Source organism: Hirundo rustica, chromosome 18 (assembly GCF_015227805.2).
Source record: "Hirundo rustica isolate bHirRus1 chromosome 18, bHirRus1.pri.v3, whole genome shotgun sequence".
In the NCBI taxonomy this organism is placed as follows: Eukaryota; Metazoa; Chordata; class Aves; order Passeriformes; family Hirundinidae; genus Hirundo; species Hirundo rustica.
This window is the reverse complement of record NC_053467.1, coordinates 10,148,756-10,173,947: the sequence shown is the minus strand read 5'-3', so window position 1 is coordinate 10,173,947 and position 25,192 is coordinate 10,148,756. Positions and strand designations below refer to the sequence as shown.

General features: G+C 45.2%; 1 protein-coding gene and 2 long non-coding RNA genes across 12 annotated transcripts; 1 reads left to right on the top strand and 2 right to left on the bottom strand.

Moving 5' to 3' along the window:
- Positions 1 to 617: 617 nt before the first annotated feature.
- On the bottom strand, positions 618 to 3,439 carry LOC120761004 (uncharacterized). Its single transcript, XR_005703532.1, has 3 exons — positions 3,319 to 3,439; positions 2,920 to 3,043; positions 618 to 1,188 (listed from the first exon to the last, which is right to left on the bottom strand). It is a non-coding gene; the product is annotated as an uncharacterized LOC120761004 (long non-coding RNA).
- On the top strand, positions 2,891 to 6,204 carry LOC120761003 (neurofilament medium polypeptide-like). Of its 10 annotated transcripts, none has more exons than XM_058422926.1 (3): positions 2,891 to 3,166; positions 3,489 to 3,596; positions 4,253 to 6,204. In XM_058422926.1, the coding sequence occupies exon 3, from the start codon at positions 4,339 to 4,341 to the stop codon at positions 5,533 to 5,535; it is 1,197 nt and encodes a 398-aa protein (XP_058278909.1). In that variant the 5' UTR covers positions 2,891 to 3,166; positions 3,489 to 3,596; positions 4,253 to 4,338; the 3' UTR covers positions 5,536 to 6,204. The 10 variants fall into 10 exon arrangements, with proteins under 10 accessions (XP_058278909.1, XP_058278907.1, XP_058278913.1 ...); XM_058422930.1 differs by lacking the exons at positions 2,891 to 3,166; positions 3,489 to 3,596 and adding an exon at positions 3,607 to 3,763 and having other exon boundaries at positions 4,253 to 4,657; positions 4,814 to 6,204; XM_058422929.1 differs by lacking the exons at positions 2,891 to 3,166; positions 3,489 to 3,596 and adding an exon at positions 3,607 to 3,763 and having other exon boundaries at positions 4,253 to 4,780; positions 4,859 to 6,204.
- A 17,007-nt stretch (positions 6,205 to 23,211) lies between these two features.
- Positions 23,212 to 24,830, bottom strand: LOC120761084 (uncharacterized). Its single transcript, XR_005703552.1, has 2 exons — positions 24,665 to 24,830; positions 23,212 to 23,460 (listed from the first exon to the last, which is right to left on the bottom strand). It is a non-coding gene; the product is annotated as an uncharacterized LOC120761084 (long non-coding RNA).
- Between the last annotated feature and the right edge of the window lie 362 nt (positions 24,831 to 25,192).

Here is a 25,192-nt window from a genome sequence, read left to right as displayed (position 1 = left end):
TCCTGGAGGCCTTTGAACAAATCTCTGCTTTATTCTCCAGCTCTGCCCAGTCTCTGTTCCAGCTCAGCTTTCCCAAGGGATCAGAGGCTCCATGGGGATGGGAAAAGGCTCCAGCCTGGGGAGGTTTTGTCCAAACCCAGGAGAACCAGCCCAGGAATTCTCCTGTCAAAACTCATCTCCCTGACCCACGCAGGAGTTACTCAAAGACTCTTCCAGAATATCCCAGGTCTTCAGAAATCAGGGGTTTTCTGCATATAAATGGTCTGGAATGAAACTTCTGGGTTGCTTTTGGAGGGTGCTGTCAGGAAGAGGCTCTGCCTGCCTCATTTCAGGAATTCTGCCTCTGGGTTTGGATGAGAACAGGGAGAGTGGAAAGTAATAAACACTGATATGTCAAAATTAGACAGCAAAACACCAGGCAGCTCTAGAGAGTGGCCTCTATTCCTCTGATGCTGTTGTTTTCCTCTCCTCTCAGTATTCACTTTAATAAATTCCCATCATTTGGTGCCATTTATATTATTCAGAGACTCAAAAGGATGTTGGATTTTTTTATTATTATTTTTTTTTTTACAAATTTACTGCAGTGAGCAAACAGGGAGCTGCACAAATAGCCTGGAAGAAGAAAACTGACTTTCGCAACATCAACAAGGACATCACCCAAGGCCTTCTCCACCTTCCCTCTCTGCCCAAATTTGTGAGAATTAATAATTTTTTATTGTGCTCTTGATTTAAGTGAAGGGAAAAAAACCTCACTTTCACAGCTCACAGCATAAACTCTCTTAAAGTATGAACCAGCAGCAGATTTACAGATCTGCACAAGGCCAAAAATCTGATTTTATCTCCTCTAAACCTCTATTAGTTGGTGCTAAGGAACTCCTCTGCTCCAGCAAACTTGGGAATCCTTGGATCAGCGGAGCTGTGATTGTGCCACGACTGGTCCTTGATCATTCCCAGGGAAATTCTGGGAATTTAAGCGCGAAAAAATGAATTCATGGAGCTTCCCGCTGTGCTTTTTCCATTTAATTCCGGGCAGAGGGGAAATTTCACGGCAATTTCAAGAGTTTAGGCTTTTTCTATTCGTGTTCACTGAGCTCCCTCTTGTGGGTGAAGCCTCCTTCATCTCTCTCTCCGAGTTCTCCCGAGCCTTTCCCAGCTCCTCTTCCGGCGATTTTCCTAAAAAGGAACCCACTGATATTAAAAAAAAAAAAAAAAAAAAAATCCATTAATTGATTTTAACTTTCACCTACAGGCCATTGTTAACAGATTATTACATTATTACATTACATTGAAATATTATATATTTCAATCCTTCATTCTTCAGGTCACTTTTGGAACTAAAATTTACCTGCTGAGATTTTAATTCATCCTTTTTTGGCATGGGACAAAAAAACAAAAAAAAACCAAAACCAAAACAAAACAAAAAAACAAAAAAAATACAACAAACCCACCACCAACAACAAAAAAACCCCACCCAAACAAACAAAATAACCCCCAACAAAACAAACCCACCACGTTAATGAAGGGAAAGGGAAATAATCATGAATTTGGATTATCCAGGGATAGTACTCAACTCCCTGTCAGCGGTTCTTGGTGTTAAAGTTGTAAAGGCACATAACAATTGAAATTAAAAATGGATTTAAACCCCTCGGGGGTGGAGCAGGTCAAAAAGAATAAAGACAGCTCGGATCCAGGGGCAGGGAGGAAATGGAGCGCACGGAAATCACGGCATTGAGCAGGAAAATTCCAGAGGCTCCGGGGAGGAGAAATTGGCAGTTCCCTGTGAAATCTGCCAGCAAAAAACCCCTCGGAGGCTGCAGGAATTCCGAGTGCTGGCTCGACACACGGTGGCAGCAAGGGACTGGCTCTGGATGGGCTGGGATGAGCTCTGGGAGGTTGGGATGAGCTCTGGAAGGTCGGGATGAGCTCTGGAAAGGCTGGGATGAGCTCTGGAAAGGCTGGGATGAGCTCTGGAAGGTCGGGATGAGCTCTGGAAGGGCTGGGATAAGCTCTGGGAGGTCAGGATGAGCTCTGGAAGGTCGGGATGAGCTCTGGATTGGCTGGGATGAGCTCTGGAAGGGCTGGCATGAGCTCTGGAAGGTCGGGATGAGCTCTGGGAGGGCTGGGATGAGCTCTGGAAAAGCTGGGATGAACTCTGGAAGGTCAGGATGAGCTCTGGATGGGCTGGGATGAGCTCTGAGAGGTTGGGATGAGCTCTGGGAGGTCGGGATGAGCTCTGGATGGGCTGGGATGAGCTCTGGAAAAGCTGGGATGAACTCTGGAAGGTTGGGATGAGCTCTGGGAGGTTGGGATGGGCTCTGGAAAGGCTGGGATGAGCTCTGGGAGGTCGGGATGAGCTCCAGGAAGGTTGGGATGAGCTCTGGAAAAGCTGGGATGAGCTCTGGGAGGGCTGGGATGAGCTCTGGGAGGGCTGGGATGAGCTCTGGGAGGGCTGGGATGAGCTCTGGATGGGCTGGGATGAGCTCTGGATGGGCTGGGATGAGCTCTGGATGGGCTGGGATGAGCTCTGGGAGGGCTGGGATGAGCTCTGGGAGGGCTGGGATGAGCTCTGGAAAAGCTGGGAAGAGCTCTGGATGGGCTGGGATGAGCTCTGGGAGGTCGGGATGAGCTCTGGAAAGGCTGGGATGAGCTCTGGGAGGTCGGGATGAGCTCTGGGAGGTGTGGAAGTTGTCCCTGCCCACGGCAGGGGTGGCACTGGATGAGCTTTGAAGATCCCTTCCAGCCCCTGCCTATTCCATCATCGCCTCCCTGGAGCTTTTCCCTCCTTTCCCCCTCAAATCACATCAGCCTTGATTAATTGCAGCAATTCCATTAATTAAACTCCTCGTGGGTGCAGCATCAGCAGCAGGATCCCTGCAAGGCTGGAGGACGGCTGTGGAAGCCAGTACAAACTCAACCCACATAATTTATTTTTATATCTTTTTTAAGGAAAAAGCAGGGGGAAGGCGCGAGGCCGGCGTTCCAATCCCCCAATTTTATCCGCATTTCCCCTCGGCTCCTCGGCGTGGTGCTGTGGGATGCTCCTCTGGAGAAAAGGAAAAAAAAAAAGAAAAAGGTTTGGCACCTCCAGACACGCTGTGGTGACATCAAACTCCCTCTGCCCACCTCCAGCAGGGTCAGCCAGAGGCTGCTCCTCTTCCATGCACAGGTATTTATCTATTAATACTTAATTCCTTTCACACTTCTCCTCGAGCCAATCTGCTCCAAATCCTGGGCAGGAAATTCCCTTTGCTTCCCAATCCCAGCCCGAGCACGGCAGCTTTAACCGGTATTTTTATACGAATATATACATGTATTTACATTTATAAGTCATCTCCCTTTATAGTTGCTAATTAGCAGTGAAAAAAAGACTTTCTGCAGCATATAATGCACTTCGTTCCCCTTTAACCACAGAGGAAAAATCCCCATTTCTTTTCAGCACTGCTGCCTTTTTTCTCACTTGTTTGTTTTTTCCTCCCCAAAATCACCAGCTGCATCTCGTTACCTGGCAATAATTAAAAGGCAATTCCAGCTGGCTGATAAAGCCAAACCTTCTCACTCACAAATGCTGCAGCGGGGGCTGAAATTTCTGTGCCCAGGTGAATCCTGTTTCTGTCGGATTGCTCGAACCCACACTCATTTGAGACCACAGCTGCTGAGTTTTGGTGGAGATTTTGGGGAAAACCCCACTCGGTCACCCAGCAGCAGCAATCACCTTCCACACAGGATAAATCCCCAAAAACCTTATTATCTCTTTATTCTATAGGTAATTTAATATTTAGATAATAAATTATATTATATACTTAATGTACTATTTAGATAATTATAAAATTATTTACAGTATCTATTATATAAATAAATTTTATATATTATATAAATATTTTCTATAAGATATATATCTATTATATATAACAGATATTTAAATATGAAGTATATATATAATATAATATATTATATGTATTTATATTATGTATAATACAAAAATATGTATTATATATTATATATGCAATATGCTATGTGATATATATTATTATGTAATTATATTGTATAATATAGTTATATAATAGTACATGATATTATATAATATATATTGTATAATAGGATATTATATAATAGAATCTTATATAATGACTATATATTCAATATATAATATTATCTAGCATATCATAGGAATTATACATGATGGTAAAATTTATAATTATTATATAATTAATTATTAGATGTTATAATCTCTTCATTAAATCTGTGATTTCAGCAGTTGGAGCTGTCCCAGGCCGTTTGAAGTGACGCAGGCTGTGGGTGCTTGGCCGCAAGGACGAGGAGGAGGCAGAACCTCTGAGGATGGAGGCTGGAGGTCGCGGCAGTCAGAGCCCACTCCTCTCTCCGTGTGGGATCGAGGCTCCCAAATCCCCTCAGCCACCAAAGCCCCAGCGACAGCATGTCCTGAGGCCGCAGCGCTGTGCCCTGGCAGCTGTCACAGGGGACAACTCAGCTAAAGGTCACTCCAGAAATAAGACTTTCCGAGCTCTCTCCAGGACACCTTTGGAAGTCACTGCTTTGGCATCTGTCGCCTCGGTCCCGGAGGAGTTGGGTTTCCCTGGGCTCCTGCGGCTCCTCCAAGGTGCTGCCAGCCTGGAGGGGCTCCTTGGGGCACTGACAGGTGACAGTGCCAGGAGCAGTGTCCCGCTGGAGCAGGCAGGTGACAGTGCCAGGAGCAGTGCCCCGATGGAGCAGGGAGGTGACAGTGCCAGGAGCAGTGCCCTGCTGGAGCAGGCAGGTGACAGTGCCAGGAGCAGTGCCCCGATGGAGCAGGCAGGTGACAGTGCCAGTGCCAGGAGCAGTGTCCCGCTGGAGCAGGCAGGTGACAGTGCCAGGAGCAGTGCCCCGCTGGAGCAGGCAGGTGACAGTGCCAGTGCCAGGAGCAGTGCCCCGCTGGAGCAGGCAGGTGACAGTGCCAGGAGCAGTGTCCCACTGGAGCAGGCAGGTGACAGTGCCAGGAGCAGTGCCCTGCTGGAGCAGGCAGGTGACAGTGCCAGTGCCAGGAGCAGTGTCCCACTGGAGCAGGCAGGTGACAGTGCCAGGAGCAGTGCCCCGATGGAGCAGGCAGGTGACAGTGCCAGGAGCAGTGCCCTGCTGGAGCAGGCAGGTGACAGTGCCAGGAGCAGTGCCCCGCTGGAGCAGGCAGGTGACAGTGCCAGGAGCAGTGCCCCGCTGGAGCAGGCAGGTGACAGTGCCAGGAGCAGTGCCCCGCTGGAGCAGGCAGGTGACAGTGCCAGGAGCAGTGCCCCGCTGGAGCAGGCAGGTGACAGTGGCAGCACAGAGCAAGGCCAGCACACTTCAACGCCTCCTCAGGGATTAACGAGCGCCTGCCCCTTTCACTTCGCTCACCTACAGCCACAAAACCCTGCAAACCCTTCCTTATCCCTGGCATGCTGCCACCCTGGGAGGTGCTGTGGTTCAGGGGATGAGGAGGACAAACCTTTGTCCCACAGAGTTCCCTCATGGAAACCTGGGCATGAGGAAGTGATCTGTGATTGAAGCTGAAAAACCGATCTGTGGTTGAAACTGATCTGTGATTGAAACTGATCTGTGATTGATACTGAAAAACTGATCTGTGATTGAAACTGATCTGTGATTGATACTGAAACTGATCTGTGATTGAAACTGATCTGTGATTGAAACTGAAACTGATCTGTGATTGAAACTGAAACTGATCTGTGATTGAAACTGAAACTTATCTGTGATTGAAACTGAAACTTATCTGTGATTGAAACTGATCTGTGATTGATACTGAAACTGATCTGTGATTGAAACTGATCTGTGATTGAAACTGAAACTTATCTGTGATTGAAACTGATCTGTGATTGATACTGAAACTGATCTGTGATTGAAACTGATCTGTGATTGAAACTGAAACTTATCTGTGATTTAAACCGATCTCTGACTGATACTGAAATTGATCTGTGATTGGTACTGATATGTGATTGAAACTGAAACTGGTCTGTGATTGATACAGAAACTGATCTGTGATTGATACTGATCTATGATTGATCTGTGATTGATAATGAAACTGATCTCTGATTGAAACCCTCTGTGATTGAAACTGAAATTCATCTGTGATTGAAATCAGTCAGCGATTGATACTGAAACTGATCTCTGATTTGAAACCGAAACTGATCTGTGATTGAAACTGAAACTTATCTCTGATTGCTACTGATCTGTGATTGAAACTGATCTGTGATTGCTGCCCTCATCACGATGCCTCAGGATTCAGCTTTTATGTTTTTCAGATCCGTACTGCTTTAGTGTGTAACCCTAAAACTCCACTCTAGAACTGTCAGCTGCTGTTCTCCTGTTTTGTTCTGACAAAAAATCCCTCTCCAGGCCTGAGGATCAAGGACAACTCACCGCCTCAGGCCCAGAGAGATGGAAACAAAAGGGGGATGGGGGAGCAAACTTGGGGTAAATGAATTCATTACCTGAAGCTGTGATTGGAGAATTAACCCCTGATATGTAAATGGACCAAACTTATAATTGTGTGAAAAACTGGTGACCATCGTCCAGCTTGGGTGTCGCCTCTTGGAGACCTCTGACTGCCCAAGGTGCTCCTATTGAAGGCCTATAATAAATAATAAGTAATTATTAAAAATAATTAAATATTGACTGGAATTCAAAAGCGCTAAATAATAAAACAGATAACAAATAATGAAATACTCAACAAATGATTAAATTAATATTAAACAAATTATAAACAATTTAAAATCACTAAATAATGAAATAAATAATGATTAATAATGAGTAATAAAATAATAAAATCCCTGCTTTTATTCTCTCAGTCGTGCCCATCCTCTGTTTGAGGCGGCCGCTCCAAGGCTCGATCAGCTCCCAGAGAGCCCGGCCCAGAGGCAGGCAGGTTTACACCCTGCCCCTGCCCCACCTGCGCCTTCCCGCAGCTCAGGCGAGCCCTCGGGAGGTGCCACCCCCAGGACAGGGACCGTGACCTGAGATGTGTCCCCTGGTGTCACCTGCCATGAACCGCGCCAGTCCTGGGTGGCTTTGCTGGGAACAAAGGCAAAGCCAGCTCTGGTACAAACATCCACGGCAGCAGCTCCTGCTCCTCAAAGGTTTCCAGGGATCGGGGAAGTCACGTGGAGGTGCGGATTTGTCACCCCAAGACAGAAATAATGATCCCAATAATGACCTAACTGAACGGGTCTTTTTCGGAGCGGTGTTTTTTCAAGTCTCGGGGCCTTGTTTACGGGAGTATTTCAGGCACAGCATCTGCTACTCGCGCTGAGCGCGGCCCTGCGCACGGATTGCCATTTTAGGGCAGCAAAAAGATCTATCTGAAATTAAAAAGCCATATTTAGCTCGAACTGAACCAAGCAGCCGGCTGATATTTTGTGTATTTATGGAAGAAAACTGGGAAATTGGGGTAAAGATTATTTCAGATGCAAACAAACAAGTAAACAACAATCCCAGAGCTGAACTAGGACATTTCTTTCCTGCGTCGTAACATTATGTTTATGTCATTCGGGTTTAATGAGAATTCTATTAAATCCCTTTAATGGCTGCTTATTATGGGCTGGATCACATGAGGGCCTCTCCCCAAAGTCTCCTCCCTGCCCTGCACATCCACAGGAAGAAAACCTGGAGTGAGGTATCAGTCAGGATCTGGCAATTTCACAAAAGAAGGAATTTCAGCAGCTCACCCATGGAGCAATTTTTTGGTATCTGGTGGCAGCTGGGAACTTTTCCAGCCCCCTGAAAAAGGAGTTTGTGAGAAAGAATCAACTCCATGCTGGTTTCACTTCCACAAGGTGCCCAGGGAACAACTCTGAGCACGTTCTGCACAAACAGCATTTATCCAACAACTTCCCAAAGCCTCTGGAGGGCTTTTCTGTCCCCCAAATCCACTAAATCAGGGCCTTTCCAATCAGAAATCCTGTCACTTAAATCCCTAAAACCCTGGACTGGGACTCACCTCTGCACGGGGCAGCACTGGCTGTGCTCCTGGGGGTGGAATAAATAGGCATTAACCCCATGCAGGTGATAATTAATGAGATAATGAGCATTTAGTGCTCTGCAAACGAGGCAGAGGTGACTCAGGTGTTGCTGGTGATCCCAAAAAATTCCCTCCAGCCCAAATCGTTCATCTTCCTTTGAAGTTCAGGTGTCCAGCATTCCTGAGCTGGGCACTCTGAGCTGCCTTGGGAGACAAAAACCTTCAGTTCCTGCAGGGACCAAAAGGAGCCAAATGCTCTCAGGCTCTTGTGCCACAGGCTCCTGGTGTTTTCATCCCTAACAAAAGCTCCTCTCCCCCTGCTTTGCAATCAGCTCTGAGCCTGTGCTCCTTCTGCAGAACCAGAACCGCGCCACAAAGCCCGGGGACGTTTGGGCATCAATTTCCCCGTATTGATTTTGGAATAAAAGAATTGTTCATTCCATCCTTTGGGCTGATTGCTGCGCTCCCTGTGTTGATTTGCAGCCCGGAGAGAATGGGATGCACATGACTCAGCCCCATTCCTCAGCAAGAATCCCCCTTAGATAATTCATCCTGCTGAGAATTACAGCTGCTGGGGCTCAATTAGGATTAATTTATGCCCTCCCTTCGAGTGGATTGGACTTAATATTTGCAAGTGTTTTAATCCTTCGGACATAAAACAACTGGGAAGCGTCTGGAGTGTGGATCTGGGGTGAATTAGGGGGGAAAAAATCTGTTTTTACTGTGGGGATGTTGTTCATGACAGGCAAAGATTACTGTCAAACAACAGATTAACGTTTCATATCCCATGGAGGGAGATGGAAAAATTCCTGGAAAAAAGTCAGCAGCAGCCCTTTTAAAAGGGAAAATCAGGATCGTTGCAGCGAGTCTGTAGACAGACTTGGGTATTTTTATTGTATCTGGTTTTATATATTTAGATGATATTAGATCTATTTTTATTGTATTAAAGATTCCCCTTTAGGGAGGTCAATCAGTCCTGCCTTAATTAAATCCTGGAGTAGGCTTGGAGTCCCACCAGTGCCTGGTGTTAATTAAAACCCCTGGGGGGGACAAAAAGGATCAGCAGGACCTCAGGTAGCTGAAATCCAGCTTTAATTCCAAATCTCCACTTCAGCCTTGCTGCCTCTGGGGCAGAATTGGGAGCCAGGAACTGGGGGAATTCTCAGGGATTGCTGCAGAGGTGGGCTGAGAGTAAAAAAAATGACAAAAACCAGGGTTTGTACTTTGGAAAATCACTTTGTTTGTGCATCTTCCAGCTGGGCTTTATGTGGCAAACACTTCTCCGTGTGAATATCTGGAAAAATATCAGAATATCAACAGTTCTCCTCCTCCTGCCTCTGCAGTTTAAAATGATGCTAAAATTGCTGAAATTTTGGGGAAGAGAGCTGCTATAAAAGGTAATTCAAGCAGGTATTTTAAAAAGTCGGTCCTGTACAAATATGCTGGAGGCAGAGCCCGTGTTTTCTCACATTCATTGAAGAATGGGACAAACCCAAAGAATATTTTTATATTTATGTCTTTTATATGTATATAATTTATATTACAACTCTATTGAGTTCATAAATGCCATCAATGGACTGAGAGGGGGTCAATAATAAACCCAAACCCATCTCCCCTCTGTATTTAGGCTGGCAGAGCTCAAGTAAAATAATTCGCAATATCACAGGAGGCGTTGGGATCACTCAGGGAATTCCGAGGCCGATCCCAAACTCTTTTTGGCGATCAGGTGAATTTTATGGGCACTGACCCAGCGATTTGGGGGCTCTGAGAGGGGGGAATGTCACCCTGGAGAGAGGGGGGCACCCATGGGAGATGTCACAGCGGTTCTGCCACCTGCCCTGGGAGGTTTGTGTCGTTTTGGTTTAATGAGGGTGATATGTTCACAGTGGGGGGGAAAAAATTGGGAAGTTTGGCAGAGCTGAGTCCCAAAAATTCCCCAAGATGTTGTGGGTGCATCACACTTCTCCCTCTCCTCGTCCTTGCCCACATCTCCCTCAGTAGCCCTGCTGCTTCAAATAATGATGTTTTTTTTTGAGGTTAGCCAATGGATTTTGGCTCAAATCAATGAAAATTGGAGTTTTTCAGCTGTCGATGTCGTTACCAACCTGCTGAGCCTGGCATCCCAAGGAAAATGCTGTTTCTTTTTTCCACAAAAATTGTGATTTCCTAAGGACTGATTTCTCCTCTTGCCTTTTACACAAAGGGTGGGCAATTCACTCGACATCCTAATTTTACTCCACTTGTTTTCCTTCCATCCATCCATCCATCCATCCATCCATCCATCCATCCATCCATCCATCCATCCACCCCTGACTTAGGGCCAGATCTAAAAATAGGGCCAGAGTTTGTGGCCCCCAAGAGGGGACAGGGACCCTGGCAAGAGTTTTCCATGGAGTAAAACAGGCCCTGAGCATCAGCCCCGTGAGTTATTCCCAACAACCCCCCTGATTTATTCTTTATTTGCCCTGAACAAATAGAGCCTCTCCATGGGCAAACATTTGTTTTAGAGCTGCTGCTGCAGCAAAGTCCTTGCTGCAAAGGGCTGAGGGATCGTTTTCCTGGAGGTTTCTGCGTTTTCTGAGGGTTTGAAAGAGCTGCAGCCAAAAAAAAAAAAAACCAACAAAAAAAAAACCCACCAAAAAAAAATCCCCAACAACTTCATTTTATTCACTTGGTGAGGGGAGGGACGGAATCACTGCGTGTGAATAAAACTTCAAAATGAGCTGTTGGAACCCTGGGCGCTGGGAATTCCAGATTTCTGTGCTGACCCCCAGGCAAACGCTGCATTTGTGGAGAAGGCTTCCAAACCGGAGTGACAGCGCCGGGGTTGTGGGTGTGGAGTTAAACAGGAGTGTGTGACAGCACAGGGTGCAAAACTCAGAGCTGCAGGGTTCAGAACGCAGTGACACAGAGATAAAGCACCATGGAGGGGTCAGGGCGGGGGCCAGTCCTTCTTTTTCACCTTCTCCTTCCTGGGCCCGGGTGGGATTTTGGAACTGGGGAGAAAAATCCGCACTGCGGGCCGGGGGTGGTTGGATATTGGGGTAACAGTAAAAATAATCCAGGTGTCATCTCTTAGTTGGACAATTTACCCTTAAAAGGCCTCGTAGAGAGACAGAGACAGAGCCATTTTTCACTTTTTTAGCAGAACTCACAACTTTTGAGACTGTAACAGAGATAAGAATTAATAAACATCTGAGTCCGAACATCTCTCGAGCTTTTAATCCCGACTCTAACAGGAGAAAAGAAGAGAAAGAAGCAACAGCGAGCCATAAACGAAATTTCGGGCTCTCCACCACCCCACATCCCACGAGGACCCCAAACGCCCTCAGGGTTGAGCACATCCAGCTTTTCCCTGCCATAAAAAAAAAAAAAAAACCAAACCAACCCAGGATTGAGGTGGTGAAAAGCTGAGCAGCTGCTGCCCACTCTGCACATAAACAAACCCCCCAAACCCTGCTGCCGTGTTTAATGCCGCATCCCCGCGCTGCCCACATGTTTATACTCATTATGCAGATGTTTATCAGAGCTGCTCGCAATGTTTGGACAGCAAAACCCGACCAGGAAAAAGCAAGTTTTGTCCCCCGCTGCAAAGTTTGGCTGGATTGCTTCAGTTTCTTCTCCTCAGCAAGAGTAAAATATTTAACTTGAAGGCAGTAAACATTTTGCTTTAATTTTCCCATCGCAGTAGAATATTCATATTTAGTATTTTGCTTCTTGATGAGTGAAGAAAAAAATGTTTCTGATTGGGCGTGTGGGGGAATCTTTTTCCAGAGGGTTTTGTGGTTTTTTTTTACATCTTCTCTCCAGAATTAGGAATATTTCCAATATTCTGGAATATTTCAGATTTTCTGGGCACCTTTACCTGTTGGAACACACAGAGGGGAACAACGCTCAAAGCTTTATTAAAGTTATTTTTCCTCCCCTAAAAATCAGCATCCGCAGCTCTCAGGGTTTTTTAGAATCCTCCCGCCCCGGGTTTTATGTTTTAAATATCAATTCCCACCATCTACTGATTTATAAGAAAGTCAAAAGAACAAGGAACCAAAGTCATCAACCCATGAATCATTGTGGGTTTTGAACAAAAATAATGCAAAATAATGCCCAGGAGGCTCAGAAATGAAACAAGAAGAGCCCAAATGCATACTTTTCAAAAACTTGAGTTATTTACAAGGGAGTTTCATGATTTTTTTGTTGTTTGTTTGTTTTTTTATTTGGCTTTGCCAGAGTGTTTCCATGGATCAGGGGTGATGTTCTTCCTTCTGTGTCTCTCTCACTGAATGCTGGAATATTCTCTTTTTTCTGTACATGCTGCATGTTCTGATGTGTGAGTGGAGTCCAGGAACAGCCACATTCAGCTCTCTGCCACAAGAAAAGCCCCAGAATTTTACAGAAAATATAAAAAAAACCTAGGAAAAACCCCTGGAATTTTACCCTGGAAAATGTGGATTTGTATTTTACAAGGTTGAAGTCTTTCACAGGCTCTAGCTTTTTGAGTTGCTGCTATTTTTTTGTGGGTTTAAATGCAAAATAATTGAGTTTTGTAATTTTCTTCTGTTCATTCTTCTCATTTTCTCCTTAATTTCATTTAAAATGAAATACTTTCAAAATTATTTCTTTTTTTTTTTTTTTTTTTTAATTTATGGGGTGTGTTTGCTGCCTGTATTTAAGGTTTAGACTTGGTGCTTCTCCCTGATTTAGGAGCAGGAGAAGAAATAATTCCTGAGCAACAGCAGGGGAAACATCTTGTGTTGTTCCAGCAGAAATTCTCAATTCAATTCCTCCCCAAAAGAGAAAAATAACATCTATAAATGAAGTTATTCATGCTGATACAGTATTTTAGAGGCCGTAGAGTTTTCTGCATTACTGGAGGGATGGTAATGCTAAAAAAAAATTGGGATTTTACCCCTTAGAACTGAAAAAGAAGGGAGTTTCCATAGGTTTATCCCTGCTCCCCAGCTGACAGCAGAATTTTAGTTTTGAAGGCATCTGCCAGCTGGGATGGGAGGAGAAGGATTTGGGAACCTGAGAGCCTCAGATACAAATTATTTTATTTTCATTGCTAAAAGTGGAGAGGTCCAATATATAACCAGGCAGCCAGGGATAAATTAGGGCTGTATATATATATATATATAAAAAATACATAAAAATATATGTATATAAAAAGAAATATATATAAATATCTGCTATTTTCAATGCAGGACTGTGAAGATGGAAATTATGGCTTTGTATCCATTCAGGGCTCACTCCCAACTCTCCTACAGGTTTTTTTTTAACTTGACCTCTTTGTCTTTCTCCACTTTCCCCTTTGGCCATATAAAACCTGCCCCAGTCCTCTTGTTTTAAATTATTTGAATTGCTTTTTGCTAAAGCTCCGTTTTGGGGACAGCTTTGGGTTATCTAGACATAAAATAAAGAGACTGAAGCGCTAAAACCTTGTGCAATAGTTGGAAGAAATGTTAAATTTTGGATATTTTTCATGCTATTGGAATAAGGGAAAAAAAATCCCCATTAAAAAATATTTTTTTTTTCAGCTTTCTTTAAGCTTTTTTGACCTGGAGAAGAATTATCCTCTGGTTTGGGAGAGGAATTGCACTGTCAGGAGGGTCCAAGGCTGGTTGGAGCCTGGCCAGCACTGGGAGTGATGATGGAGCTGATTTCACTGGAATTGTGCCCCTCTCAGGGCTCTGTGCTTCCCTCGGGATTCTGCCAATCCCAACGGGCTCCGACTCACAGGGAATGCTCGGGCAGGGCTCTGCTCCCCACCACAGCAAACACAGCTTGGGAAAAGGGAATCCTGCAGAGGTTTATCCCAAATGAATGCTCTGTGCCTTGGGATCAGACTGGGCTTTTCCTTTTGTTCCATTTTGGGAGGTTCCAGGAGTTGCCTGAAGTACCTTTTTTTTCCTGGGAAATTGTTGCTTGATAACCCATGGAAGACTAAAAAACTGATTTACCTTCCTTATCCAATTTTTTCCCATTTCCAAATATCCTTATATATGAATGTAGGTGCAGATCTGCCCGGAATTCCTGGCAAGGTTTTCCTTCTTCCAGGAGTTGAGTCTGGAGTTACCAACTTCATGCGTTCAGACCTTAGAATTTGATGTGTTCAAAGTTCAAATTTTGACTTGCGACTTCCAGTTGCAAGTTAAACCATGCCAGTTTCAGGAATCTCCTGGAAGTCACTCACTTTTGGAACTGCAGCGTTTCAGAGCAGAACTTTTGTAAAATAACTTGGGTTTTTTAACAGCCCTCCGACGTCTGAGCGGGGCCGGCAAGGAAGGGGCTCCTCGTCAGGAATTGCGTGGGTAGGACAAGGGGAAATGGCTTTGAAGTGACAAAGAGCAGGTGAGGAGGGGATATTGGGAAGAAATTCTTCCCTGTGAGGACGGTGAGGTCGTGACAGGTAGAGGAATTATAAAAGAAAGGCCCCATCAAATCAGGCTCTGCTGAATTGCCAAAGTTATATCCTGACGCTTCCGGGTAATTTGCAAGTTCCCGTGCGAAAACAACCTCCGTATGAAAACTCTTTAGTACAAAAACTTATTCCTGGGTTAAACAGAAATGCGGTAACAAAGGGTTTGTGCCATGAGAATCAGTAAAGAAAATAGGCAAACAATCCAAGAATTCAGAGAATTGATGGACGAGTTGAATGCCTTTGGCTAACCAACAGAGCCATTGCCAAGAAAGCCGTCGGCCAATTAAAGGTGCGCACGAGGCCGGTGGAAACTGCACAAAACGAGTTTTGTGAGAATAAAAAATTGGTCTTTTTCCCTCATGAAAATAATGGAGTCTTTGATCAGGTTATTACAACAGTGAGGGGCTGGGATGGAATTCCCAGAGCAGCTGTGGGTGCCCCTGGATCCCTGGTAGTGTCCAAGGCCAGGCTGGACGGGGCTTGGAGCAGCCTGGGACAGTGGAAGGTGTCCCTGCCCTTGAAGTCAGATGAAATTTAAGGTCTCATCCAATTCAAACCATCCCCTGATCCCATAATCCATTTATAGATTCATATGACACCAAAAAAACCTCTTGCTCCTCCCTCAGGGGCACTCAGGGCCCCTCATCCCGTTATTCCCGAGGTGGGAATCAGTGACCTGTTTGCTTTTCACCCCCAAACACAACCGGCTGAAGAAAACAAGTGCCAGGCGGCAGCTGAGGCATTTGGAGGAATCCAAGCGCTCCCATTCCGTGGAAAGGTCAGGGTGCAGCGATCTGTGCCCGTGTGTCACCTCCCTGGCAGGGACAGCAGGGAACTCCTGACGGTGTCCAGGCCTTTGTTGTCACAAGAAATGGGATTCTGGGCCTGGCACAGACCAGGGGAAATGCAGAGCGGAGTTGTGCCTGTGGGGAGGGTTTGTGTTGGAGCTCTTGGCGCGGGGAATTCCAGATTTCTGTGCTGACCCCCAAACAAACGCTGAATTTGTGGAGAAGGCTTCCAAACCGGAGTGACAGCGCCGGGGTTGTGGGTGTGGAGTTAAACAGGAGTGTGTGACAGCACAGGGTGCAAAACTCAGCGCTGCAGGGTTCAGAACGCAGCGACACAGAGATAAAGCACCATGGAGGGGTCAGGGCGGGGGCCAGTCCTTCTTTTTCACCTTCTCCCTCCTGGGCCCGGGTGGGATTTTGGAACTGGGGAGAAAAATCCGCACTGCGGGCCGGGGGTGGTTGGATATTGGGGTAACAGTAAAAATAATTCAGGTGTCATCTCTTAATTGGACAATTTACCCTTAAAAGGTCTTGTAGAGAGACAGAGACTGAGCCATTTTTCACTTTGTTAGCAGAACTCACAACTTTTGAGACTGTAACAGAGATAAGAATTAATAAACGTCTGAGTCCGAACATGAACTGCATCTCTCGAGCTTTTAATCCTGACTGTAACCGAAAAGAAGATAAAAACCCCCACGATTTTGGTTCTTCCAGGTTGATTTAGACTTTACAGATCACTATAAACCAATCAATATTTATTGTAGGATAGAGGTGCCAAGGCCGGTGTCAAGTGCTTGGAAGAATTTTCAGGAATTTCATTAATATAATTTTGAATTGCAGCGTTTAAGAGCAGAACTTTTACAAAATAACTTGGATTTTTTAACAGCCCTCCAGTGTCGGATGGGGGCCTGCAAAGAAGTGGAAAAGGGGCTCCTCATCAGGAATCACACTGATAGGATGAGGGGAAATGTTTTTAAACTGACGAAGAGTGGGTTTAGATGGGATATTGGGAAGAAATTCTTCCATGTGAGGATGCAGAGGTTGGATCCTTCCGGTAGAAAAGATCATGGATAACTCACCTCCTTTCTGTCAGAGGCTTCCAGTTCCTGAGGTAATTTAGTCCCTGCCAAAGGTATCAAACCCCAAAACAACACAGCCAAAAGGTGCTCAGGCTCTCCAAAAGGGGCTCTGCCTGCAGCTGTGATGTTTGAAAGTGAACTGGAGCTTGATAAACCAAAATCATGCAAACAGCAAGGGGAGGCAGAATTCTGGAAAGGACCTGGAACATCTTCCACATCCGGAAAGGACCCAGAACATCTTCCACATGTCCCTGTACAGATCATGGAATGGTTTGGGTTGGAAAACTCAATCTTAAAACTCAAAACTCATCTCCTCCCTCCATCCATGGGCAGGGAACCTTCCAGAGACCCAGTCTAGCCTTGGACACTTCCAGGGATGGGACAAGGATCTGTTGCTCCTCCCATATTTGTGGTGCTCTCTGCTGTTATTCCCCCCAAAATGGATCTGCCCAAATACTCTCACGTTCACCCCACTTTTCACCACCTGATTTGGAAGGTTTTGGCATTGAGTGAATCTCTACAGCCCAGGCCAGGACAATAAGAACCCGATGTCCCTGGAACACTGCTGGTTCTCACTGTGATTTTCTGGCCTGGCCGGTGAGAACTGGATCCGTTCTGACAAATGATATAAAATAAAAAAATGCTGAGGAGTGAGTAACGCTTCGTATAATTTGCAGGATTAAGGGGACTGACCATCAATTTGGATTTGTCCCAGCTGCAGAAAAATTACTGCAGAGATTTTCATCCTCTCCTGCGTGGGGACCTCAGCTCGGCACGGAGAGAGACGCAGCAGCTGCTTCTGCAGCTCAGAGATTTTCCTTTTTCCTCCGTTATCTCCTGAATTATCACATGCACAGAGAGAAATGCTCTCTAACTCTGGAGCAAATTAATAATTAGGAATATTTTCAGTGGTTTTTTGTGCGTAAGAACCTTGCAGAATCAAAAATCTGAACATGAACAAGGGTGGCTTTTGGTTTTTTGTTTTGTTTTGTTTTGTTTTGTTTTGTTCCCCAGCAGTGTGGAACTCTCAATTTAATGCACTTCAAACCTCGGCATATTTGAGAGCAGAGAATTTAATGCGTTGCTGGAGGGATGTCTTGCAGATCAATGCAAATTTCCACCCTGCAGGGTGGCCTTAAGGTGTTTGTTTTCTGAGTACAACTATGACAAATGAATGGTTAATGCAAGGGAAAATACATCCTGAAGTAATTGTGCAGTGAGGTTTCTGGCACCACTGGCACAGCTGAGGCAGAAAAATTGAATAAGGAGAAGTTAAGGATTCAGAGCAGTGCTGGGGATAACAGGGAATATTTTTCTGGATCAAAAAATGTTGTTAGAAACCAGATTTTGGAGTTTATTTACTAGTGGAAGCTCAGGTGTTTGTAGAGCTCTTGTGCTGAGGAGTGGAGCCTGTTCTCAGCTCTACGGACTTTGATAGAAGCACCAGAAAATAAAATTCGGTGTAAAGATATTTGGTAAAATTTGGTGAAGTTCATCTCTAGACCTTCACTATTGGAAATTTGCAGTCTTCACAAATCCCGTGCAAACTGTGGCCATGAAAAGATTCCCACTGCCTTTGGCGTGGTCAGTTTTGCTGCTGGATGTTTTGTCCCTTCAGGGGTGGAGAATCCCTCCCTGGGGGATCCCTGGAGTGACCAGTGGTGCTCAAAACCCTTTAAAGAATTTTTTTTAGCCTGCCTGGAATAATGAAACTGTGGATATTTTGGCCAGGCTGTTCCACCCTGACCATGAGAGCCTCTCATAAATATTGGACCCTTAGCAAGCGGAGGCACAGGTTGCAGAACACTTCGGGAAACAAGAAAATTCTGTTTGATAAATTAAAATCAAGCGTTCTCCATTAAAAATAACAAAGGATTTATAGCATGAAAGGTCTCATTTCACTCCAGCTCTTCTGTGGCTTCATTTCAGTCATCAGACATAAAATAAATTCTCTTGGAGTGTATGGATTCACGGGTGATTGATCCCAGCTCCACTCTGGGAGCACAAAGATTTAATTGTGTGGAGAATCTGGGCAAAACTCTGCTCTGGGTAAATACAGCTTAATTCTAGAAGGTCCAAGCTTCACCGGTGCTTAATACCTGCAGTGGGATATGGGATTTTTCTCCAGCTTTTATAAATCTGGATTGAATGAACATCCATCAGTGTGGTTTATTTCTGTGTACCTGGGTGCCAAGCACTAAAAGTGCATCTGGGGCACCCTGGGCTGTGAAGGTGTCCCTGCCTGGGAACGAGATGAGCTTTATGGTCCCTCCCCACCCCCAAAATTCCATGACTCCAGGTTGAGAGGATGTTGGGGAGGAAAGGTTTGGGGATTCCAGGTCGAGGGTTTTCTTGCTGCTCGAGAATTATTTGCAGCAAAACCACGAGTAGCTGAAAGCTGCAGCAGTGAGGTGAATGGAATGTATGAACCTCAAAAATGTTGAGTTTTCTGCTACTTATGGACCTTCATCCAAGAGTTCAACCAGCTCTCAGTTTCCCAAAGCTTCTCTTTCCCTTCCAGAAGCTCAGGGGGACGGTCTCAGGCACGGAACGTTCTCCAGGACAGGAACAAGGTGACAAATGGAGCGGGAAAGTGGGACACGAGCAGCTGGAGCTGGGAACGGCGGCGGGGACGGAGCAGAGAGCTCGAGGCTGGGTTTGATCCCTGCAGATTCATCTGGTGTGCGCCAGCCTGGAGCCTCTGCGCTGGGCGGGGACACGGAGCCAAGGTCACCCTGGCATGGGGTGGCAGCTATTTTTACCCAGCACAGGTGGCCTGGGGCCCCGCGGGGAGCTCGGGGGCAGGGGGAAATCTCCCCTGGCAGGGCTGGGCACGGCACCGAAATTCGGGAGGAAAATAAAAACCCTCTAAGGCTACGGTTGAAGCGATGGAGAGTCAGGTGTTACTTTATTCCGGCCAGGATGTGCCACGGGAAATATTCCACACACACACTCACGCCTCTTACCGGGCTTTCTGCACATTTATACATTAAATAAAATTTTTTAAAAATTTAAAAAAAAATTCAAAGCCGTTCCCGTTCATTGATCCTAAATTATGCAATTTTTCTAATTTCTAATTTTCTTATTGGCCATGGATTCCCCTGGCTCCAATGTTAATTTGGTCCTCACTCCTGGGCTTTTCCAACCGTGCCAGGGGAACATCTGGGGTTGATTTTCACCGATGGTCTTGCTCTTTTGTGCATCTTCTGTGCCACTCCCAGTCTGTTGAGATGTTCAGCTCAACCCACCCTGAGTGGTGCAAAGTCTCCTGGAAAAAAAACCAAACAACCCTACAATTCCTTTCTCTGGGGAAAAGGCAAAGCAAGCCTTTATTGGTAATTTATTTATTTATTTATTATTACTTATTTTATTTTTTATTTCTTTATTATTTTATCTACTATATATTTTATTTATTTAATTTATATTATTATTTATTACTTATTTAATTTTTATTTATATGTTATGTTATGTTATGTTATGTTATGTTATGTTATGTTATGTTAGTTAATGTGTTTTAATTATTTATTTATTAGAGAAATAAAATAAAAAAGGTTTAAAAGTTATCTTCTGTCCAACAGGCTGAGCTGGGCATCCTGAACACCCAGGGTGGGAGCGAGAGCTCAGCTCTTGGGTCACCTGCTTTGGACACAAACGCTGATGCATTCTACGGGAATTAATGAAGCCAAAATGATTAATTTGCCTTCATCTTTAAAGATATTCTGCACTATAGGGACAGTCTGGTAGCTCTGGGACTTCGTCTTTCCATTCTGAAACCACTTCTTAGAAGCCACCCCAGATATTCCCAAATTAAATTGGAATGTGCGTTAATTTCTGAAACTCATTAGAACCCAACCCAAACATTCCCAGATTAAATTAGAATGTGCATTAATTTCCATGCCAACATTTTGTTCATTTATCTCCGTGTCCTTTGAGCTTTCTGCAAACACTGGAAGGTTTTTTTTTTGTTTGTTTGGGTTAGTTTTTTGGGGGGTTTTTGTGGGTTTTGGTTTTGTTGTTGGGGCTTTGTTGTTGTTGTTGTTGTTTTGGGGTTTTTCTGTTTCTTTTTTGTTGTTTTTGTTATTTTGGGGTTTTGGGTTTTTTGTTGTTGTTGGTTTGGTTGGGTTAGGTTTGCTTTTGTTTGGTTTTGGGTTCTTTTTTTAGTTTTTGTTGTTGTTGTTGGTTTGGTTTTTGGGGTTTTTTTTTGGTTTTGTTTTGGTTTTTTTTGCTTTTGTTTCTGGTTTTTTTTTTAATGGATTTTTTTTTTTTTTCTGTTTTCTCCTTTTCCTCCCTTCCAGGCCATTCCAGCCGCAGCCTCCCCCCAAAGCCAGCGCAGCTTTTCGCGTGTGGCGATGGATTTTGGCCGCAGGTGATGCGATGCCGCAGCTCCGGACGCGTTTGTTTCCCTTTAACCCTTTCCCGGGTCTCTGCCAGGGCACAGCGAGGTGTCGGATGCGGGATTTGCTCTCCGGGGCGGTGGAAGAGAACGCGCTGTTCAGCTCCTGGGGTATTTAAAGCGCACTCCACGCAGAGAACACGGTGATTAGCAGGGGATAGAGTTACAGGTGAAGGAAATTCTGCAGCAGATAAAGGAAAGCTTTTATCCATTTAATGGGGGAACGCGGCCGGCTTTCATTAAACCTCTTCGAAATGACAACACTTAACTCCCCGCAGTCACTTTAATACTCTAAGTGCATTAAGGCTGCATAAAAACCTCAAGATAATTTGACTTTTTCGGGCCCTGTTCTTAATTTTTTTTTTATTTTTTAGTCAATCATTTTGGCTTCCAGCCCGCTCTTGGCCTCTCCAGAGGGTGAGGAGAACGAGATGTCAGCTTAGAATCAATATGTGCTGCTGGAGTTATTGTCAAGGGGTGTTGAGGAGAAAAGGAGGGAAAAGATGCTGGTTTAAGAAGGGAAAAGTGGAAATAAAATAAAATAAAATAATAGCAGGCAGCACAAAAATAATTGGGAAAAGGTAAATAGATGCATGGAACTGGCAAAGCAACCGGGAAATTAGAACCTCCTTTTTATTTGGATGAGTCCTGTTGGTGACTCCACGATTGTCTCGGGACAAACGATCCTCCAGGAATGTCTGGGAGGTGGGAACCTGGGCCTGGCACGGAAAATTCGGGATTGGGACTAATCCCAGCCTGGTTTGGTTTGTTAACAACAGGCCTGGGAGTGTGAAATCAGCAGGATTCCTTGTCCTGGGAGGGAAAATGTGTTTGGGAATTTGAGGGATGAAGGGCTCCCCTAATGAGTGCTAATTGCTTGTTTGCTGTTGCTGCTCTCCTGGGAAAACTGCTCCAAAAATGGGGATTTAGGGGAAAAAAGCCCCATATTTTAGTACTGGGGTTTCAATTTTCCTGAAGACATCGGGAAATTCTGCATTCTGTATCTATGAAAAGGATGCCTCAATGTGCTGGGCTTAGATTTTAATCCTTTGGTCCCTTCCAGCTCAGAATCCAATTCTATGAATTGAAGAGCTCCTCAAATTTTCCTGGTGTTGTTGAACTTTGCCCCCCCAAATTCGCACCCCGGAGGAAATCTCGTGTGGAGCTGTCAGCTCCAGAAAGGATTTTATGACCTGCTCAGACTAAAGCAGCGTCTTTATCTTAACCCCGACGTGCAAAAATCGCGCCGAAAATGCCAAATTCGATTTGAGGTTCGTGTTTATGGCACCGAATTTCTCAGCCTGGCGTCAAGAGAGTGCTGCTTAAACTGATTTTCTTCACTAGGTCAGAAGAGGTCAGGCTGGGACTGGGGAGTGCTGGGCTCTGAGCCCGGCCTAGGGCTGTGTCTAACAGGAGAAATTAACTGTCAAATATTCATCCCGAAAGCAGGAAGGTTTGGTGTAAATACAAAGTGATCACCAGTTTCTGCAAAATCCAGCTAAAACAGGAACGTTTTGGGGAGCTCTCTTTCTGTCCTCACCCTGTTCTTGATGCTTTCTGTGCCATGCCAGTGAAAGCAGCGAGATCCGGTTCAAATTCCCCAGAAATCTTCAGTTCCCTGCTTGTCCAAAGCCCTTTGGTTTCCATTCAGAATTTCCCACCAGAAATGCCACTGAGGGACTTCTTTAGGACTGAAAAACCCCAAGTCCTGCAGGAATATTTGAAGTGCAATCCTGCAGATTCTGCATTCCCTGAAAACACCTCTGGCTTGTGCTGTTCCGAGGATTCCATCCCACCATGTCCAGGCATTTCAGGGTTGTTTATGGCAGGGAAAAATTCAGGCTAAACTGATAAAGGGGTGTCAATACTCGCAGAGATCAAAGTTTTCACTGCGGCAGCAGATTTGATGAACTTTTGGGCCTTTTACACGTAAGCTAAAGGTCTAAAATTCAAGGAAATAGTGAATTTGGGGTGCTGGAGCACAGGCTGTGACTGTCGGACTGACAGCTCCGAGCTGGGGACACAGCTCCTGCTGGCTCATGCACAGGGCTCAAACCAAATTAACTTCACCAGAGCTTAAGTTACATCCAGTTAATGTGACATTAATCAGGATTTCTGCTTCCAGCCCATCCTGCCTCGATGAGGGGGAGCTGCTGGAATGTTTTCCTGTGTGCAGATGATTCCTTAAGTTTTATCTTTGCTGTGTTCCAGGCTCTGAGCTCACGCTCGGGGTCACTCAGCTCTCTGCACACAGCAGCCACACAAAACAAATCCTGCTCCTGCTGCACACCAAGGACAACTCCCAGCCCCAAAAGCACCAACAAGGGTGGCTGGAGGGAGGAACAAGAAGGATGGGACCTCACAGCCCGGAGCTGCCATTGGACAATTCAACCCCAAAATGTGCAAATGCACCAGAACTGATCCAAGTGGGAGACCTCGTCACCCTTTGTCCATTTGGGGACCGTTTTGGGGCCCCCTTGGGTGCAGCCCTGGCCAGGCTCTTGTCCTGCCCAAGGTGGATCCTGAAGGCCTTTGAATAAATCTCTGCTTTATTCTCCAGCTCTGCCCAGCCTCTGTTCCAGCTCAGCCCTCCCAAGGCATCACAGACACCAAATCTTCACTCTCTGGAGTGCTGGCAGGAGCTAAAGGTTGGTTTCTAATTTAACTGTCCTGGGAGCAAACGCTTGGGAAGACATTCCCAGCGAGTGTGACGGCTTTGGTTTCCATTCCTGAGGAAAGCAGAGCTCTGGGAGCAGCAGCAGCTTTTGCCTTGCAGCCAACTGTGGGGAAAAAAAAAAAATACAGACAACCAACTCTCAAGAAAACTGTTTGTGGTACTCCCTAAAATATTTATGGTGCCACAATTAATTAGTTAATTAATTCATTAGAGAAGTTGAGTGTGGGGACTTCCTCCAAATGTCACTGCAGTCCTGGAAGGATTGACTTCCAAGAGTGATATGGATTCAGTGGTGCTGCAGACAAGTCCTCGGTGATGTATGTGGGGAATTTTATTTTGTAAGAAAAGTTTTGCCAGATCAAAGGAATAAAGGAGTTTTCCTGCATTAACAGAGCTCTTCAAACACCTTTCTATGCACATTAACTTAAGCCTAAGTTCTTAAACTTAGGTTTAAAGCTGTCTCTTATAAGAATGACAGGCAAAACCTCCTGAACTGAGCCGGTGTTTCCATACCCTTTAAAAATCATAGAAACTGCAATTGAAATTAAAAGTCATATAAACTGAATTGAAATACAAACTGAGTGAATCACAAACATCCCGTTTAGTCACAGCACAGCTCCTGTCAGCAGCTGGACTTTGATCCTCGTGACTCCCTTCCAACCTGGGCTGTTCTACAATTGTATTTACTGTTAATTATTCAGCCTTCAATAATTATCGGTGCCCAGACATCGGCAGAGGAAGAGAAACCCCAGGAGAAGAGTGGGGAGATGCAGCTCCTTGGAATTCCTGTGGCTTGGCACCATCTGGGATGGTGAAGGGTGCTGCTGCCCATGGGTGGTGGGATCAGGAGGCTTTTGAGATCCTTCCCAACCACAACTCTGCGTTTCCTTCGTTTTTAATCTGTTTAAGATATATCAATGTTACCCTGGTTTTCCTGAGCCTTTTGATTTTCTTGAATGGAGTCAGATCTTTTTAGTTATTGTACAATATTAAGAGCAGTTTTCTACCTTTCCCACAGATGTAACATAAACAAATGGTTTGTTTTTCATTCTCTGTCCTTTGTTTGCATATTTCTAACCTGAAAACAATTGTAACTGACAATTCATCTGGCCACTGAGGCTGAGGGGTGGAAACCCCAAAAAGCCAATCTCCTGCTAGACCCACAAATGTATAAAAAGTAAGAAATAAACAAAGGGGTCTCTTCTCTCCGCTCTCTCAGCTGGGAGCTGGATCAGAAGAACCTCTGTGAAAATCTCTTGTCTGCGTGTGCCTGCTCTGTGTGTCTCGGTGACATATCAGTACATTACCTGACAGAATGAACTGGCCATTCTGAAAGAGCCCAACAAGAGGCAGAGTTGTTTGTGTTCATCTGCTCTGGCAGGGCCGCTCCGGCTCCGGCGCTGGGAGATTCCCCTGCTGCCCTTCCCGGGTGGGATGTGGGTCACGGCGGCGTCCCCGTGCCGGGCTCGGCGGTGTCGGGCACGCAGTGACCCCGCTGTCACCGCCTAAGGAGGCTTTGGGCTCCGCGGGTCCCGCTAATCCGTGACGCTGACGTCAAGGCGCTGGCACCAGGCAGAGTTTTAGCGCGGCCTCTCCTCAAGGCTGTGGAAATAACCCGGGAATCGGGGCCAAACCCGCCCCCGGAATGCAAGGAAAAGCTGCCTGGTTAAATAGAAAATAAATCCAATCGATAAATAGAGAGAGAGATAGATAGATAGATAGATAGATAGATAGATAGATAGATAGATAGATAGATAAAAAAAATAATAACATAAGAATAAGCAAACAAATAAATAAATCAGTAAAAGAAAATAAGGATAAAAATAAAAAATAAT